At 38.1% G+C, this 19,312-nt stretch overlaps 1 protein-coding gene across 2 annotated transcripts in view; it reads right to left on the minus strand.

Moving 5' to 3' along the window:
• LOC131166089 (uncharacterized) overlaps positions 1–19,312 on the minus strand; it is a 63,519-nt gene that overhangs the window by 17,707 nt on the left and 26,500 nt on the right. For both annotated transcript variants that reach the window (XM_058124347.1, XM_058124346.1), the window contains exons 5-7: positions 5,929–5,995; positions 5,626–5,850; positions 1,014–1,105 (exon numbers count right to left, since the gene is read on the minus strand). In XM_058124347.1, the coding sequence (XP_057980330.1) occupies positions 1,014–1,105; positions 5,626–5,850; positions 5,929–5,995 (384 nt within the window). The remainder of the gene's footprint in view (positions 1–1,013; positions 1,106–5,625; positions 5,851–5,928; positions 5,996–19,312) is intronic.

Raw genomic sequence — 19,312 nt, forward strand, 5'->3', positions numbered from 1 at the left:
TAAAGCAAAGTGATCATTGGGAAACAAGATCCAGAGTGCCAAAGAGCACAAACCTCGCAAACTTCACCAGATCCCCAGAAAACTTCGCCAGATATATTCTCCCATCACCAATGGCACTATTTTTCAACAACAATTTTGTGATCAGCAACCCTTTTTTTTTTTTTTTTTGCAATTTCCCATTCCATTTGCTGAACTCAGACACTAGATCGGGAAGGGCTCACCAACTTTTGGGTTTTTCCTATTTTATTTTCAGTTGATAGATGAGTTCCTACACAGAGATTGAAAGTTGATATTTTTTTAAAACCAGCCCTCCACTCAAAACATTTTTGCTTATAAAAAAAGGATATTTCATATCAACAGTGGTCCACAATATGGACACGAAACTGGTTCTACACAGGTTCTACATAGGATTTTTTATGTCCAGAAAAATCTCCTAAAAAATCAAAAACAAACACAACATAAAATTAAAATATTAAAAGAAATTAACCTGTAGATCTTCTAATCATCCAATCTTTTATATAATCATACAAGACAAAAGTTACGCATAAATGCTATAAGTACACATAGATCAAGTGCTCTATTAATTATACAGAGTAGATTCCGATAAACTATGTATTTTTCCAATAGGCATCATAAGTTAAGTATATTTTGGTAAATAAGCATATAATTCTGAGCAACCTTAAAAATAAATTATTTTACAATTCATTCTAAGCTCGTTTTGTCTTTTCTTCCCGGTATTTATAAATTTGGAATTAAGAAAAACATATCGAGGCTATACTATTTTGATGTCCCAGACATGCCACTGAACTTGCAAACTATGGAACATTGTATAACATCTTAAATCCAAATAACATTTCCACGACATCCCAATTATCCCATCAAGTTTCAACTCATAATTGCAGCTCTTGGCAACCAGAACATCCCTGGTTAGTGGTTACTGTCAGCTTACATTTTGAAGTGGCTATGTATAGAACTTGTAAGTGAATTAATAAAGCATGAGTCAAAATGCTTGCCTTGAATGCTTTGCTGCTGTCACTATCAATAACCAGGAAAAGTGGTCTTCTTGTAAATGGAATTAAGTCACAGGGGTATATGCAATTTAAACCTGAAAAATATGTTATCATATGTCAAACAATATATTACTCGATGCTCACAGAATCAAGAAATATATAACCGGCAATACACAAAAGCAACCTTGCTGCTTAAATATTACCCACATTTATGAATCGCCACCATCAATGGACACAATTGAGAGACACAACATTACCAGACATGGACCACTCGCAAGATAAAAGAACCTGGCTCTACCATCTCAGCCTAACCAAAATTATATATTCATTTCAAGAATAAGATTAAATCAACTTCTAATCATCCCATTTGGGATTTTTTTAACCTACACCCAACTCTTCCAGTACCATGAGAACTTGCGAGAGCAGAAAGATATTTCCAGTCACAAACACAAGAAATCATATCAATATTTTTAGATAATGAAAGAAGATACTGTAAGAGAGAAAAAAAGATACAACCTAAGAGAGGGCAAGCAATCCTCAAGAGAAAACAAAATGAAAAAATAAATAAATAAATAAATAAATCCACTAATGAGAAACCCCCTATTTAAATAATTTCCATCATAATTCACAGAGCACTTCAACTTTTCTGATTCACAATGTCCCTTCTCCAACTTCCTTTTACCCCCATTCAAGGGAACTTCGTTACCTAAAGGGCCAAATAGCTACAAACCTATCTCATCCAACGATTGTGGAGTTTCTAAGTCTTCTCCATTAACCTCATCGACTGGAATGGGCAATCATAACAAATAATATTATGATTTAAAAGAGAATATTACTCCAAACTGTAGATACAAGGGCAAATTTTAGTGAATCACAATTCAAAACACCATTTTGCACAGTTGCCCCTAATTTCTGAAAAATAAATAATAAATTGCACCAAAGAAAGATAATTTTGGATAGGGTTATAGTTTAAAATAAAAAAATTTAAAAAAAAAACTGCTAAAATTATTACTTGGTTTTTTTTTAATACTAAAATAAGCTATATTGGACAGGGAAAAGGAAGGTACAATGTGCAGGGGCAAGGAGTCCAAGTAACAAGGGGGAAAAAACAAACACAAGATCACAAAATAAAACTAGACAATATTAAACCCCTTTTCAAACCTTTTTCATCATAATTTACCAAACTCTTCAAATGCACTAATTCCCTTTGACCCCTCATTTTCAACTTTTGCCACCATCCAAGCACAAATCATTTCCTCCAATATCAGTCAACTTTAAATCTATTTTATCCAGAAGATTTTGAGCTTCTAATTCCTTAGGGATCTCTTTCATGGGAGTAGGCAAAACTCCATCTCTGTGCTGTAAATTGTTAGCCAAACCATCACTAGAAAAAAATACACTCCCTCCAAATATCCCAATGGGGAAGGATGAACATAAAAGATAAATCCCCTACCTAGTCACAAGAATAAAAAACATACCCATATTGTTTTTGAATCTCATCCAACAGCCCCCACCACAGTCACAGTCAATAATATCACCACATTCTAAATCTGAAAAATCCCCCCATTTCTTTGCCTCCTTTTCTTTTCTTGCCTCATTGCTACACCCAACCTCCTCCTTTGCAAGAGAGCCTTCCAATATACTAAATTCTCTTTTAGAATCTCTCCTTAAAAACTTTGCCACTGTCTCACCAGAATTTTCTCTCTTCTTTTCAAACACCTTTCTCGTCTCAGCACCCATGCAAGCCACATTTCGATGAGAATACACCTTACTTCCCTCAAATCTGTCAGAATTGGGGCAAAAAACATCAGCAACTCCACCTCTCAAAGCAGCTTCAAGTTTTTTACTCCTTTCTGCCCCACCTTTTAAACCCTCTTCAAGACTAGTCACATTTTTAAACCATGATCTAGTTTTGACTCTAAACTGCTAGTATTCAGGATTGATCTGAAGCTCGTTCAGCTCAATTCAAAACTTGGATCCCTGGAGATTAGGATTGGATTCCATTATCGAAGGGTATAGAATCCTCCTTCCCACTGCTCACCTCCTGAATTCTAGGGACTGAAATTTGGGCCTTCCCATTACTGGGATCTGGCAAGGAATTACCTGCATCCCCATAATATTACTTTTTGGTACTATGTGTGACAATCAACTGATGGAATGGAGAATCACCAAATCTCAGTGAGGTTAATGCTAGTTCTGAAACTTTAAGAGAGATCCTTATAATTGTTAAAAACTCAAGAGGTTACTTTTGGTCTGATATACATTGTTGGGCCCATAACCTAACAGCTTAAGCTTGTCAAGTGGTAATCTAGCATGGTATCAGAGCTATGGTTGTCAGGAGGTCCTGGGTTTTAATCTTGTTGCCCGTGTTTATTGTGTATTTGTTAAGAATTGTCTTATTCCCTGTAATGGGTGTTATTCATTGTTTGTTTCTCTCTCCATGTGCAATCGGGCTGCATGTGCAGGGGAGTGTTAAGGCTTGATATACATTATTGACCCACAACCTAACAGCTTAAGCTTTTAGGTAAAGTGGTTGTATAATAATTTTATCATAAAAAAATGGATAAATCACTATTGGTGTCCAACAGATCAAAACAATTCCATCCAAACGTTGATGTCATAAAAAGAAAGCCTCAATACTTGATTTTCAAGCAAGTAAACTCTTAACTCAGTGATTCAGCATACAATCAAGTATATTTATCTCTTAGAAATTTATATTGTAATTTTTGTAATTTCTTTTGGAATATTAGTATTACACTAGTATCTTCTAATTTCAAAACTCTAGTGTACAATTAGTTAGGAAAGAGAGGTCCCTTGAATATTTGACCATTCTGCTCCAACCAAATCTCCCACAAAACAGAAAAAGAAACCAAAACTCCACAAAGCTGAACCATCTCTACTCCTCTCAAAACCTGTAAATGAAAAATCCAATAAATCCTCCACCACTCTGGACAAACCCAACTCTCTCCAAGCAGACCAAATAATTTATTCAAACCCTCCATGAAAAGGACCAATGAAGGAGCAGGTGAGAAACTAATTCTGAACTATTAAATCATAGAGAACATACATCCGGAGATAAAGCCTTAAAAGGCCCCCTGCTTGCAACAAGTTGTCTTGAGCTAGCTCTATTAAGAAATTAAATAAAAGTATCTTAACCTTTGAGGGGACTTTGGCCTTCCAAATAGTATAATGGGATGTTTTCATGGGTCAAATGCTCAAAATAAGATGTTAGATTATCACTTTACCCAAAAGCTAAGCATTTAGGTTGACAGCCAACAATGTACATCAAGCATTCAATTTCCATGCGCGTGCAGCCTGATGGCACATGGTAAAAAAAACAAACAATAAGCAACGCCCATTAGAGGCAATAGATAATTTTTAACCACTCTCAATGAAGCGCAGGCAACAAGAATACAACACACAACCTCCCAACAACCATAGGTTGTGGACAGGCAATGTATATCAAACATTAACAAAAGACTAGCAAGAAAACGAATAAGACAGAAAAAAGGAGTGGTCTTTGCAAAGAAATAAAACTAAATACAAATTCATCAGAAACCGGGATATTACTTCTCAATAATATTATTTAGTAGTACTTCAAGTAGAAAATAAGCCTCTTCACAAATTCAGAACCCCATGGAATAGCAATGGATATCTCTCAACCCACAAGATATGAAATTCCTGAGAGAATACATCATACAATTTGCACTCCACAATGCTCAAACCCCCCTGCCAGTAGCTTCTGTAACACTCCACTTTAAGGCAAGGAACTCAACTAAGATAGAAGGCCTGACAACAAAAAATTTTGGTTCCCCTTACAGTTCTTATGACACCACCAGATCCGAAGTCCCCAAGAGTGGATATCCAGAGCAACTGTAAGCGCCAAGTCTGGAGACCTGGTTGGTGTGATAATCCACTAATAGTACATGTAAAGAATTTTAATATTTTTCTCCTATTGTATCTGACTTTTTCATTGCTATTTCTTTTAAGGGCTTCCAAGACATTTTTTTGCTTGCCAAACCTTATCTACAAACGCCAAATCAGCGGACTAATTGGAGCAGTAACTGAACCAACCAATTCAGTAACATCGTGACTACAACTGACAAATCATCTATGCAATTACTTGGTGATTGCCATGTTCTCATATAAATCAAATTACATCATTGTAAACATGCCAAGAGCACACTTATGCAAAGAACTTGCAAAGGAGTCGTTTGCAAATTATCTTAGGTGTAAAAGGGTAAAACCTTGGGAGTGGACTACTCACTTACAAATTATGTTAAAGAGCAGAACATTCAGAGGCAAAATGAGAGTGCCAAACAAGCCCTGCTATAATACCTAGTGGTGAGATGTCCAAGCATCCAAATAAAAGTGTCATCAACTGCACAATAAGTTGCCCAGTGTCCCAATACTTACTTGAAAATACAGCTAAATGAATAGAAAAATTTAAATTGACAAGATAATGATGATAGCAACAACCACAAAAGAGGGTATGCATAGTGTGACAACAACAAATACTACTATTGTTCAGCAATTGCTCCTAGATTTTCCTTCTACAATGAGAAGTCACACCAAAATTTATCAACACTAAATTTATCAATAAGATGTAGACTACCTCCATTTCCACGTGGACCAATATGTAAGCAACCTGTATGGTAAATTAAGCAGTCTCCTTTATTTTGCCCTGAAGAATTTGGACTATCACATGGGGAGCAAAATGGAGAAGTTGGGGTCGCATCAGAGTCAATGGTATGAGAATGAGAGCCCCTGAGAATGTTTTCGGTAGTGTCAGTACCAGTCCCAGCACCAGATGGAGACGAATTAGTCGGTCCAACTCTTCCTGGATCAATTTGCATGAAGTGAGAGGCATTGTTACCTCAATTCTCAAACTAACTGAGAACAAACAGATTTATTTAACCTGAAGTTGATAAATATATAAAGAGGATTCCATCTGAAGGTAGCTCCTCACAAATTGTGGCCAGAACCTGTTCATAGAAGGAACAACTCCAAATAATCTCCTAAAGGTGAAAGAAATGAAATTGCGCAGAATATATTCCCAACAAATTAGAGAAACATAATTTCATTGCCTAGGCGGACAAACAGAGGTATTCCTCAAATGCACAAAGTAATTTATTTTGCTCAATAAAAGAAAAATGTGTTCCATGACTCTGAATCGAACCAAACCTTCCATACCAAAAACCAAGATGTCCCCTAGGTGGGATCGGCTAAATGAAGCCTCTTTTTTAAGTATATCTCTCACAAAAAAGGAGGAACTACAAAACTTCTAATTTGTCCTTTACTGGCTCAATTCAATTAATACACAGCAATAAACAGAATAATATGGAACTTAATTTTGAATAATGATACACAGTTGCTATTGGCTTCGTCCATAAAAATTATACATCCAGGCTTCTTGGGTGCTGCATAGCAAGTATTGGGCAATATGGCTGAATAAACATGGTGACGTTAATACATGGCAGGTGGAGTGCTCTTTTGCAACAATTTACTTCTATGCTGAATATAAGACAACAGATGCCATAAGCCAAAAGTTTATTTCATTCATTGGCTGCAAGGTTGCAGGAATTGAGCAGCTACAGAGAGTTTATGATTCTGATTCGAGATACTGGTATAATTTATGCTGAATCAAGATGGGACAGCAATACAGTCATCTTCCTTCCACCATTCAGGATAAAGGGACCTGCTTTTGTTTGATGAATACTTCTAAAAGAACAGGTTACTTGGGAACCACAAGCAGGTGTGGCTGCGTGAAATTATGGACATGACAAAAGCATGACTGTGGTGGAAGATTGCTTTAATTGGTTTTCATTGAAAACATATGGAGCTAAAGGTATTAGACAACGTCACACTAATCAACTTGGTAAAGGATAAAAAGAAGGCACATGATTTTATACACCTCTACCCATTCTTTATGAGCCCTGGTAGGATCTTAGTATGGATTTTGTTTTGTAGTTGTTCTTAGGGGCATGACTATCCTTGTGGTGGTTGATAAGTTTTCAAAGATGAGCCATTTTGTCCCTCGTAGAAATCTTATGAGACAGTTCATGTTGTAAGTTATTTTAACAAAATGGTACATCTTCAATGCCTTTCTTTGACTCTGCACTAAAATACCCAATTGTAATCAAAGTTTTTGAACTATTTTTTAAGACAACTTTGTGGAAGATGCGAAATACCAAACTGCACTTCTCAAGTTCCATCCATCCCCAAACTGATGACAAAGGAAAGTTGTAAAAAGGAAATTAAGATATCTTTTAAGGTGCTTGGCTGGCAATCATATTATTAGTAGAAGGTCTACTATTAGAAATCCATTTGAGACTGTTCTTGGAATTCAGCACCATAAACATATCAATTCAATCCAGCTAGCATCCAAAGGTCAATTTTGAGGCTGAAGACTTTGCCTGGCATACTATGCCAGATGCGATGTGAAGTGAGGCAGAAACTAGCCTTGAGCAATCAGCTATACAAGGATCAAGCACATGCTCATTTTTGTTAATGTGGACTTCAATGAGAGTGACCTGGTTATGCTGTGGATTAAACCAGAATATTTCCCACAGGCAAAAATATAAGCAACTCCAAGAAGTGCAGACCCATACACGATTATCAAGAAAATCAGTTCAAACGTGTGTGTGTGTGTGTGTGTTTTATTTTGATACCAAAAGAAGAAGATTTTGTTAAAAGATCAGGAATATACAAAGAGGAGAACAGGGCATCCTCTCAGAAAAAATCTAGAAAAAAAAAATCAGAAAGAAAAAATGGACAACAGAGAAAAAGAACAGGGGAAAAAAACAGAAAACACAAAATCAAGCCAGCAAATAGAGCCAATCCCATTGGACATCCAAGAAGTTCACTCCTTTAAAGCATCAATAGCCAACACACCTAAGCAAAGCCTGATAGTGAATCTTCTCCCAAACTAGCAAAGAATTCAGCTACTTCCTCAAAAAATACACACATTACATTCTGATGCGTGTGTGTTAGATAGACTTGATCGTATGAGGATCAACCCAATCTTTCACGTGAAGGACTTGACCATGATGTCCACAAGAAGAGGTGAATATCAGAATTTTCTAGCCCAATGGAAGGAATGTCTATCTTCAGCACTGCAATTACTGAATTAGACCTCTAAAAGATTGATCTGGTTTTGTCTAACAATATCTATCATTCAACTCAGTAACTCACCAAAGTAAAGTTCCATCAATCCATGGGGCTATTTAAAACTTACAGAAGAAACATCGAGTGGAAGATTTGCCAACCGCAAGCTGTAACTTGACATTTTAGTTGGATGACAGTGAGGAGGTTCTTATATGAGACTGAGAGTTAAAGTTATATTTTAGCTTCGGACACTGTTCATTCCACTGCTTACATCACCATGGCAGAGTACTCCCAAGTTTGAACAGCGATTTCGTGGAGTTCTATTTACTCAATGTGAGTCCTGTTAGTAGGGATTTTCAATTATTGTCTAGTCTATTCTTTATTGCGTTATTTTTTTTCTGATAAAAAAAAAAGATATATAAAGAGAGAAAGAGAATACAACCAAAACAAGATGAGAAATGCTAAAAAAGGAAAACTAAAACAAAGGAAAAAACAACCCAAAACAGAACTGCCCACCCCTCCAAAAAAAAACCCCAACAAAAGCTACCAAAGAAAGCCCCTTTCAAACCCTTTCCATCGTAGTTAATAAGCACTGGAATTCCTTCTAAGCCATACTTTTACCATCCAAATGGACTTCCTTCCCATCCCAATTAGCTTACTGCAAAACCATTTTATCTAGGGGATGCTGAAAGCAAAACCCTGGGACAGGTAAATACCAGCTTCAGTCTGCTCAATCTTGTCTATTTCCTAGCCTATTCCATTGTAATCTGAAGCATAAACCCCCTCAAAAACATCCATTGGAGATGGAGGATTATAGGAAAGCTCCCATGATGAATCAGATGAAGGTTGATCCAAGCCCAAATACAAACCTCAAATCCTCCATCATAATCAAAATCACTGTCCAGTTCACCTTCCTTGTCAGATACATCACCACATTTCTTCTTTTTTTTTTTTAATAGTAAAAGAAGAATTTCATTAATAGAATAAAAATATATAGCCAAAAGAGTAAGACATCTCCTTAATGTGGTCCAGAAAAACTAAAAAACAAGAGTGTGAAAAACCAACAGGAACTAACACTCCAACACAATGCCAATTGGACTGAATATCAGAAAAGCTCACCTCCATAAAATTACCATGCCCACACACCAAAGGGAAGCGAAATACTGTATCTTCTCCCAAACCAGAAAATGAGGCAACTTCTTCCCTAAAAAGATGTCCCCAAAAGACTACAAAGAAATCACATTTCCAGAGCGCTGCCCTCTCCTCAATCCTGCCAAAACCAGCAAAGGAAACAGCCAGAAAGAAGTCCACTGCTCGTGAACTTACCCAACATTCAACTAAACACCAAATAGCTTATTCGATACCCTCCAAGCATAATCACAATGAATGAACAAATATGATGCAGATTCTAAATAATTAAAACAAACAAAGATGTCTGGAAATATAGCCTTCAAAGGTCTCTTAACCTGCAGCAAGTTACTATTATTAATTCTATCAAGCGCAACCAACCAGGTAAAAGCCTTAATTTTAAAGGGGACTTTGGCCGGTAAATTAGACCTATTTAGAAAATCACAAAATGATTTGCAATAGTAAATCCCCAAAGGATCCAAAGGCCAAGCCCATCTATCCTCTAAAGAAAAACGACAGTTATTCATCAAGACTAGCAAAGCATAGCTCTACCATCTCCCTATCGTTTAACAATCTGCAAAAGTAGAAATCCAAAGAGGGCAACAGACCAACTGGATCAACAACAAAAGAAGAAATGGAATCATCCTGTCTGAAGCTCAAGAAAAAAAATGTGTAAAAGAGGAGGACAAAACTGCATTTCCCAGCCAAAGATCTTTCCAAAAATGGATATTACTTCCTCTACCCACCAGGATTTTAATACACCACATTTCTTCTTCTCAAAAGGCTTATCCTTACTAGTCTTTTGTACCAAATCTTTCTTCAACCCATTCAAAGGACCCTCAGTGTAAACTACCCTCACATCAGCACTTAAATGCCTCTCAGCTGAGGATTCCCCTTTTTCACACTTTCTCCCCCAAGTATAGACCCATTGCATTGCTGGTTCTTCAGCAACCCAAGAATCTGTCACCCCTTCCATCCCCACCTTGTCATTGCTAGAACTTGTACCATCTCGATCTCCACCCTGATCAGTCGCATAATTAACCTCCACCTACACATAGTGCAGCCCTGAATCCTTCATCTGACATCCATCTCCCATTGGAACCCCTCTGGAAGACTCATCAGGCTCATTAAAAGCTAATTCTGCCCACTCACACTAACAACTCTCACCAGTGAAGAGGTAGCACAAGTCTCTGTCTCCAGACTCTCCACTTGCATGCTTTGCCGAAAGCAAAGATTCACTGAACGCGTCCTTTTTGAAACCTTCCGCAGCATGAGCCTTGCCTACACTCCAATTGCAGTGCTGAGACATAAGCTAGCCTTGAGGTGTACTCACCTGAACACCCTCTTCACTCGTATATTGCGCCCCTCCAAACTCCATTGGACAGATACATAGGCCTGTGACGAAGAAGCATACCCATTCTAGCCAAGCAAGTCCCCTTGCATGTTAGAGAACTTAATTTGGTCCTGAATACATTTGTCGACATCCATGGTGTGCAGATGGGCCAAATCTTCCCTTAAAAGCCCATGGTTTTTTTACCAATGACAGGCCAAGTTGACACTAATATGAAGGATCGCTGGCCCAACCCTTTCAAAGCACTCTACTCTCTCGTCTGCACACACAATAGCTCCCTTCTCCTTGCAACCCTAGCAATCCCTAAACCTCCTGAACCACCAGCCGCCGCCACTCCCGTGCTCGCCAATTAGGAACCTCCACAACTACTGCATTGCTATCCACCCCTCACTGCCTCAGAACTACCTTAGATTACCTCCATCAAGCTCCAGCAAACATGAGTACATGAAGGTTGAGCCACATATTTACTCAGGTTTTCCGATCCCCCAGTTGCCTGCAACACCTGCCTGAACCTTCACTAGCCCTCCCCTTCAAGACCTCCAAGGATGAAAATTCAATGATCCATACCATCGAAACCCAACTCCACAAAATCACTCTTCTGATTTGATTTAAACGCCAGTTACACTACAGAATATTGGCTCTGCCAAATCTTCTGTAACGAATGACCTGCTTTAAGGTCGAAAAAAATGAACGCAAACACTTGCCTACCCATTTAGCAACCAATAGATTAATCTTTATCCACCAGTGCAGTTCTAATACTTCTCCTCCAGTAAAACAAAACCCCCTATCCCAATCTTTTTCAAATGTCGATTGAAAATTTTCCTTCCTTTCAATCTGCACTGATTTTTGGAGGTTCTCCTCCACACATAGTTTTGTAAGAATCCAAACAAGCTGAACAGCAAAACCTAGAGGAGCGAGCAAGTGCAAGTGCGAGAGAAGCCAGCCTCATTATTTTCCTTCACAAGCAAAGAATCTATTAAGAGAATAAAAAAGAGAAGATACAAAGACAAGGGCAAGGCATCCTCCAAGCCACAAAAAAGCAGAAATCCAAACAAGGCCAAAAGATTAATGAAGCAAAGCACTTAATCCATACATGTCAGTCGAAGAAACTCCTCCAAAAAAAAAAGCCATTCACAGAATGCCAAAGTGAAAAAAGAAAGACCACCCTAGTCCAAACCAAACTGACAAAAGCAAAACAGCCCAAAAAAATTCTAGCATTATGCTCAAACATACACCAACTAACCACACAAACAGCACACTTCCAAATAGCCTCTTTCCTTTGTTGATGCAGAACAGAAGCATAAGGAGTTTAAGTTACTAATGCAGGAGCGGTTAAACCTATCCTAGATTGATCCCAAGGGGGAGTGTGCATCATAGAAGATAAACTCAACTTTTTATTAATCAAAATGGTGTGTCCATGGCCAACGACCTTACAAGGATACTTATAGCCCTCAAAACACTAAAATTAAGCATGAATTTGACAAAATTAAGCCCACAGTCAGGCATAAAATCAGCCCTTCTAGACAACTCACTAAACCTCTAGTCAACTCATAAAATCCTAAAATAAAATGAAAATAAAAAAATTAAAATTATTAATAAAAAAAGCCCAAAATTATTAGTAAAGTAGCCTAAGATTAGGCCTTCAAGACATTGATCCCATTCTCCATCATTCACCTTCCCAAACTCCCTAAGATGATGGATACACAAGATCTCAAAGGACCATGTAAGTCCGAATGCTTCCAAAAAATACCAAACAAACAGGCAAAGAAAGGAACAATGTAAGAACAAATACAAACAAGTCTCCCCACTCCAATAACAAATCACAAACAAAGATAATGCTTTATCTGACCCTTATCCTATGCTGGAATCACTTGTATGATCCTATTAAGGATTGCAATTCAAGTGAAAGCTTTAACTTTAAAAGGAATCATAGTCTTCCGACTAAAACAATGTTAGAAGGAATCTTAGCTCTCCAACTAAATCCATGTTGAAGAAAGGGAAGAGCATTAGGAAAATGAGTCATAGAAAAATTTTCAAATGTGTCCAAAGTACAACACCTTCTATTTGGTTGCTATCTATCTTTTTCCCTCCAGATTAGGCAGGAGTTTGAAATATAGAAAATTTCCTTTTCCTTGAAGGCTTCCATTTTTGCTAGTCTTGGGTAGCTCTGGCCTTGATTTCTACATAAGCATTGTAGAGACTAGCAAAGAGAAGAACTTGTTCAAATTTACAGCTGTTTTAAGAATTTCTCAAGCCTTATAAAATGGGATGCTTTCTTTTGATGGGAGTGATTCCTGGAAATCTACATTGTGAATCTAGAATGCAATCTTCCGTCACTCTTTTAATTTAGGAAAAAAAAATGTTATTAAGAGAATAGAAGAGTACAAAAAACAAAAGCACAAATAAAAGAACTAAAGGAAATAAAAATCAAAACAGCACTATCCGCCAGTCATGTTGTAGATCTCAAAAGGACAATCCCTGAAGCAACCAGCAGCAAAAGCCCAACAAGCCCTTATACAGCATCCTACCCCAAAGCAACAACAAAAAGGCATCTTCTTTCCCTTGAATATACATGCATTCCATTCTATGAAGTACTCTTTTTTTTCATAGAGAAAGAAGAAGATTTTACTAAAGAACGAATATACAAAAAAGGAGCATATGTAATCCTCCATATAAGAGAAAAGAAAAAAAAAATCAAACAAAACTGCATCCAATCATGCCTAAGATCTGAAAAAGACAGCCCTTTAAAACAACCAATTGCAGAAACCCACAGCAAGGCCAAATGAATCCTGACCCAGAGCATAGAGCAAGACATCTTCTTCCCTGTGAAAAATATGAGCATTCTTCTCCAATCAAATAGCCCACAAGATAGCAAACATCCCGCACCACAAAGCTGAACCAGCTGTACTCCTCCCAAAACCTATAAGAGACTGACAATAAAATCCTCCACCAGCTCCGGGCAAACCCAACCCCTCCAAATAAACAAAATAATTTGTTCCAGATCTTCCAAGAAAAAGAACAAATGCAAAAACAGGTGAGCCAAAAATTATGAATGGATAAAAATAAAGATAAAGCCTTAAAAGCTCTCCTACTCTGCAGCAGATTCTTAGTGTTAACCTTATCATGAAAACCTAACCACAAAAAAGCCTTAATCATTGGGGTGACTTTGGGCTTCAAAATGCTACAATATAGTGTGGAAAACGAAAAAAAAAAAAGTAAGTTTCCATGGATTAAAAACTACTAAAAAAAAAAAAAAGACTTGCAGGAATATTACCCTGAAGAATGTAGGACCATCAACCAATAGTCTCCCCAACAGAAGGATGACCACCCTCCAACAAGCACAACAAAGAAAAGAGCTCCACCACCTCCTTATCATTAAGATATCCACAACCTAGTCAAAATACAACAGGAATTAATAGTTCTATTCTCCAAAGAGGACAACCAACATAAACCCTAATCTGCAGTGCACAGAGTGTGGAGCTTCATACATGATACATCTACCAGTCTGACGAAAAGGGGGGAAAGGCAAGTGACATCCTTAGGCCTTCGGAAGGGTGATTGTTTGGCGAAGCTGTCAGAAAAGCTTCAGCAACTGGGAGGAGATACTCTGGGAGGATTAAAGGCTGCAAATACAGTGATACGTTTCCTTATTTGTGTGTGGATCCTTTACGTCCAGCTGGCAAGGAGGTTTCAAAATTTAAACTTGTCAATGGGCTTTATTGGGACATAGACGTGGGCCTTTTTAGATTGGGCTGCGAAGGTTGGTTCACAAATGGGTACCGAAAATTAAGGTGGTCAACCCACTCCAAGAGGAAATACAAGCCCTTCTGGAAATAAAGAGCTGGGCCTGGATGAGACACTACAAACAGAATTGAAAGGCCCTTCCAACCAAGACAACTTGGGCTGTGTCAGTGGCCCCCCCATGCCCAGGCAGTGGGGGGGGTGGGGGAAGGAGTCCAGCTAGGTTTCCTGTGCAGAATGTAGAGGACAATATGAGAGAAAGTGCAGCCGATGTGCAGGAATTACGACCATTGCAGCAGAAGGAAGAACACCATTATGCTAAAGAGCTCCATTTCAACAGCTTGTAGCATTAGCAACCCTTTCTCTCCTCAACGTTTTGATCTTAGGGAGGAACAGAGGGTTAGAGTAAAGTGAGAATTAGAAGAGGATTCATTTTATATCTTGGAAGATGAACTGGGTAGCTTGAGTGATTCTGAGAGGGGCCTGTTAATCGATTAATTTAGAGCCGATTTGATTTCAAAGGGGAGGATGGTGTCTTGTAGTCTTATGGAGGTGGTTCCGAAACTGAAGATGAGTTAATGGAGCAGAATGATGGTCTCTTAAGGATGCACAGCACCCTGAGCAAGATTGTCTTAATTTGAGCACTGAAACTGCAGAAGTAGGTTACATGATAATAATCACAGCTCTGACCAGACAAAAGATTTTATATATATATATATATATATATATATATATATAAAATTTCTCTGACAAGATAAAAGCCTATGCAAATTTAGATTCTTCCATAGGCTAGCAAATGGGAAAACAGTGAAGAATTTGAGAATAGTTGGTTTGCCTCCAAGATCACCAACTTCTATTCTAACCTGTACTCTGAGGAAGATGCTTGTAGGCCGATGATTAAAGGGATTAGAGTGGAATCCCATTTCAATAGATCAAATGTCCAGGTTGGAAAGACCTTTTAAGGAGGGGGAAGCGAGGGTGCCGTGTTTGGGATGGAGAGGGATAAAGCTACAGGATCGGATAGTTTTGTTAACTGGCCTTTGATTCTTGGGAAGTGATTAAGGAGATTTGTTTAAATTCTTTTATAAATTCTATGGGAATGGAATTTTCAGTAAGATTAATACTCCACATTCATTACTTTGGTGCCAAAAAATAGTAGATCTATCAAAATTGCATATTACAGACCTATTAGTCTAGTTTCTAGTGTTTAAGGTATAATCAAAAAAGTATTAGTTAATAGGTTGAGTGCAGTGCTCAATAAGATCATTTCTAGGGCAAAAAGTGTGTTTGCGGGGGGGGGGGGGGGGGGGGGGGGGGTGTGGGGGAGGGATAGACAGAGAGTGAATACAATTTTGGTAGCAAAGGAGGTGGTAGAGGACATTTTCAAGAGGGGAAAAAAAAAATAAGGCTCCTAAAAGGGCAGCTTTGTAGAAGTGTAGCAAGTTTGCAGTCTTATGGAGCTGATGGCTGGGACGTAACACGTGGATTTTTTCTGGGAAGAAGTTAAATTGGTCATTGCTATGGAAAAAAAAAAAAAAAAAAAATCAGTATATGGCTTCTCTATGGTGTGTTCGGAATTTTTAGGGAAACTAGTTTTCAAGATTTAAATAGGGATTGGAGGAACTGGTTGACTTGATTTTGTTGTTTCAGTTTTTTTTTTCTGGCTCGAACCAGATTTTCTTTGGGAGATATATAATTCTCCCTCCTTGTGAATTCTTTCCTTATTAATGAAATTTCTTTTGCTATAAAAAAATAGGGCTTCATTTTTAAATTGGATTTACAGAAAGCCTATGACAAAATTAGCTCAAGTTCAAGGGCAAAATTTTTGTGAGGAAGGGGTTTGGTGAGACATGGTGTCACAGGATGAGGGGCTGCATGTCTAGTGGGTTCTTTTCGGTCATAGTGAATGGTGAACCTAAATCCTAGTTTAGTGCCTTGAGGGGTATTAGACAAGGTGACCCACTCTCAGCATTTATGTTTGTTTTAGTGGCCGATGTTTTGAGTAGGATAGTGGATAGCGTAGGCTGAAAGGTTTAGCCATGGGGAGGGAGAGGATGGTGGTTCCACACCTTGATGACACCAATTCTTTTTAGACGACCCATTGTCCTTCTTTTAGAAGTAGTTTGAGTCTTATCTATATTTTTGAGAGGGTTCTTGGGCTTAAGATTAACATGAGGAAGACAGGTTTAGCTGCCATTAATGCGTCTGCTTAAGAAGTGGTCCTTTAGTGTGGGGTATGGTTTGTTTTGGATTGGTCTTTCTCATATCAAGGGGTCTCTTTGGGCTTAATCTCAAATCTATGAATTTTTGGAATATGGTACTGGCAAGAGCGTCTAGATGGTTGGAAGGGGGCTCTTTTCTCAATTGGGGGTAGAGCCACTCTTATCCAGCCTTGTATGTCCAGTATCCTGTTGTATTACTTGTCTATTTTTACGATTCATGTAGGATTGCTAGTAAGATTGAGAAAATCCTGGTCATAGGGACCACTTGAAGAGTTAGGATGTTGTGTGTAGGTCAAAATGGGAGGATGGGTTGGGCCTTGGAGATTTGGTGTCTAAAAACACTGCTCTCTTAGCTATTGGGAGGATTCCCCAAGAGGATTATTCCCTTTGGCATAGAGTCATTAGAAGCAAGTTTTGGCCGAATTAGAATGGTGGCGACACCAATTTGGGATTCAGATGTTCTCCAAAGATCCCATGGAGATCTCTCTCTCAGACCCATCCCTAATTCATTCCCACACTGTATTCATGGTGGGAAGGGGTTTTTTATTCGTTTTTGGAAAGATCTTTGGTTGGGAAATGTTGTTTTGTCCACCTCCTTTCCTTGTCTCTTCCGTTTGAGCTCAAGTGGAATAACGCTATTTCTTACTTTACTTTTGATTTGGGGACTCATTTGGCTACTTGGGATTTTTTTTATAATAAAACAATTCTATTAAAATAATATAATTACAATGAAATGAAGATAAGAAACCTCCCAAGTAAAAGCACAAAATAAAAAAAGGGAAAAAAAAAAAGGAAAGACTAACAATTACATCAAAGCTGCTTTCCAATCCCTTCGAATATTGAAAAGCAAAAGACATCCAAAAACCCCAAAAGAATAAGCCTAGTAAGAAGCAAGAAAAACAACTTTCTCCTGACAGTCTTGGAGAGGTCTTTTGATTTTTAAAAACTCAAGCATCCCTTTCCAGCCACAGCAGCCACAAAATTGTAAAAGCAGCACCGTGCCAAAATATCTTCTCTCTCTCCTTCCCAAAGCCCCAAACTTCACTTTCAAAAAATTATGAATTGTGGCGGGAGCCACCCAAGCATCACCAAAATATGAAAACAAATTATTCCACATGAATCTTGCTACCTTGCAATGAATGAAAAAATGCCTCATAGTCTCATTACACTCATTGCACATCACACAAATATCTAGACTAATAGCATAATGTTTGTATTGATCTTGTTAAGAATTAAGGTCCACATGAAGGCCCGGACTTTAAAAGGAATCTTTGCTTTCCAAACAGCTTTATGTACGGGGAAATGGCTAGGATTTTTCGATTTATGAGATTGGAAAAGAAAGACTTTGAAGAGAAAGACCCTAAAGCCTCTCCAATCCAAAGCCTAGTATCCCCCCCCCCCCTCCCCCAACGAAATTGGCAGAAGAAGAATCTAGAACACCTAACAAAATCCCAAGATAGATAGCCCCCCCTCCTTCAAAAGAATAAAAAGCTGAAATTGGTGCATCGTGAACAGTGGACAGTCTAAACAAACTCGGCAGTATGGCACCAACAGCTCCAACAAAAACTTGCCAACCCAAATGTCCCCCCCTAAATTGAATTTTACCCCAATTACCTGTTTTAAAATGAGTAAGAGGTAAGAAAATACTAATAACTTGGGACACAAGCTTCCATGGACTCTCATAAGTGGCATTACCACTCCATTTGGGATCCCATCTATTTTTAGGTATTCTGTATTTACTATTTATTACCTTGTGCCATAGGGAATTGGATTTTAAGGGAAACCTCCATAACTATTTCCCAATTAAGGATATGTTCTTAGAAAACACATTACCAAGCCCCAAGTCCTCCTCTGACTTATGCTTCTTAACAATCTCCCAACTAACAAAGTGGTCCCTCTTATTCTCACCAACAACCGATCACAAAAAATCTCTCATAATCTTCTCCACCTTCCCAACCACCCCTAGATGGGATTTTCATTTTTAGAGATCTCTCACAATAATAGGGAGATAAATGAGCTTTTCTCCTTGTTGATTCTATTGAATAATTGTCATATTTATTTGGGAGTGGGTTCTCTTTCTTGGTCGCTGGAACCTTCGTGGGTGTATTCATGTAAATTATTTTGTGAGTTTTTGACCCTTTCTAATTCTTCTTTTCCTCTTTATAGCCAAGGTAGCGCCAAAAATCAAGGCTTGTATCTAGTTTGTTGTGCTTAATAGAATCAATACCAATAACTTGTTGCAGATTAGGAAACCATTGAAGGCATTTTCTCAAAATATTTGTGTGCTTTGTGAGAAATAGCATCTCATTTTTCTCACATTGTGATTTTGTCTGGAGAGTACTGTAGAAATCCCTACAGTTTAGGAGTCATGAGTGATCTCTATAATTAAGGAATGATTCTTGACTGTCATATTTTAGGCATGTACAGAAGGGGTGCTAGTCAATAGGGATTTTCGTGATTCTTATATATTCCTTTATTCTAGGATTTTATTTCCTTAACTTAGCTGCTAGTTACATGTTATATAGTAGGGCATATAGTACAGTTTTTAATGTGAATATACGAAACAGTATTCTTACCATTTCTACATGGTATCAGAGCTGGTTTTTTCCTAAACCAAGCTAACTATGGGGGACAACTCCATCAACAGTTGAGAGTCGACAATCTCAAAGACTCAAACGAGTCGAACCAATGCCATCATCAGTTCGAATGGACTAGATGGCTCTTCTATCCACCTACTGGCAAAAAAACTCAAC

Source organism: Malania oleifera, chromosome 10 (assembly GCF_029873635.1).
Source record: "Malania oleifera isolate guangnan ecotype guangnan chromosome 10, ASM2987363v1, whole genome shotgun sequence".
Classification (NCBI taxonomy): domain Eukaryota; kingdom Viridiplantae; phylum Streptophyta; class Magnoliopsida; order Santalales; family Ximeniaceae; genus Malania; species Malania oleifera.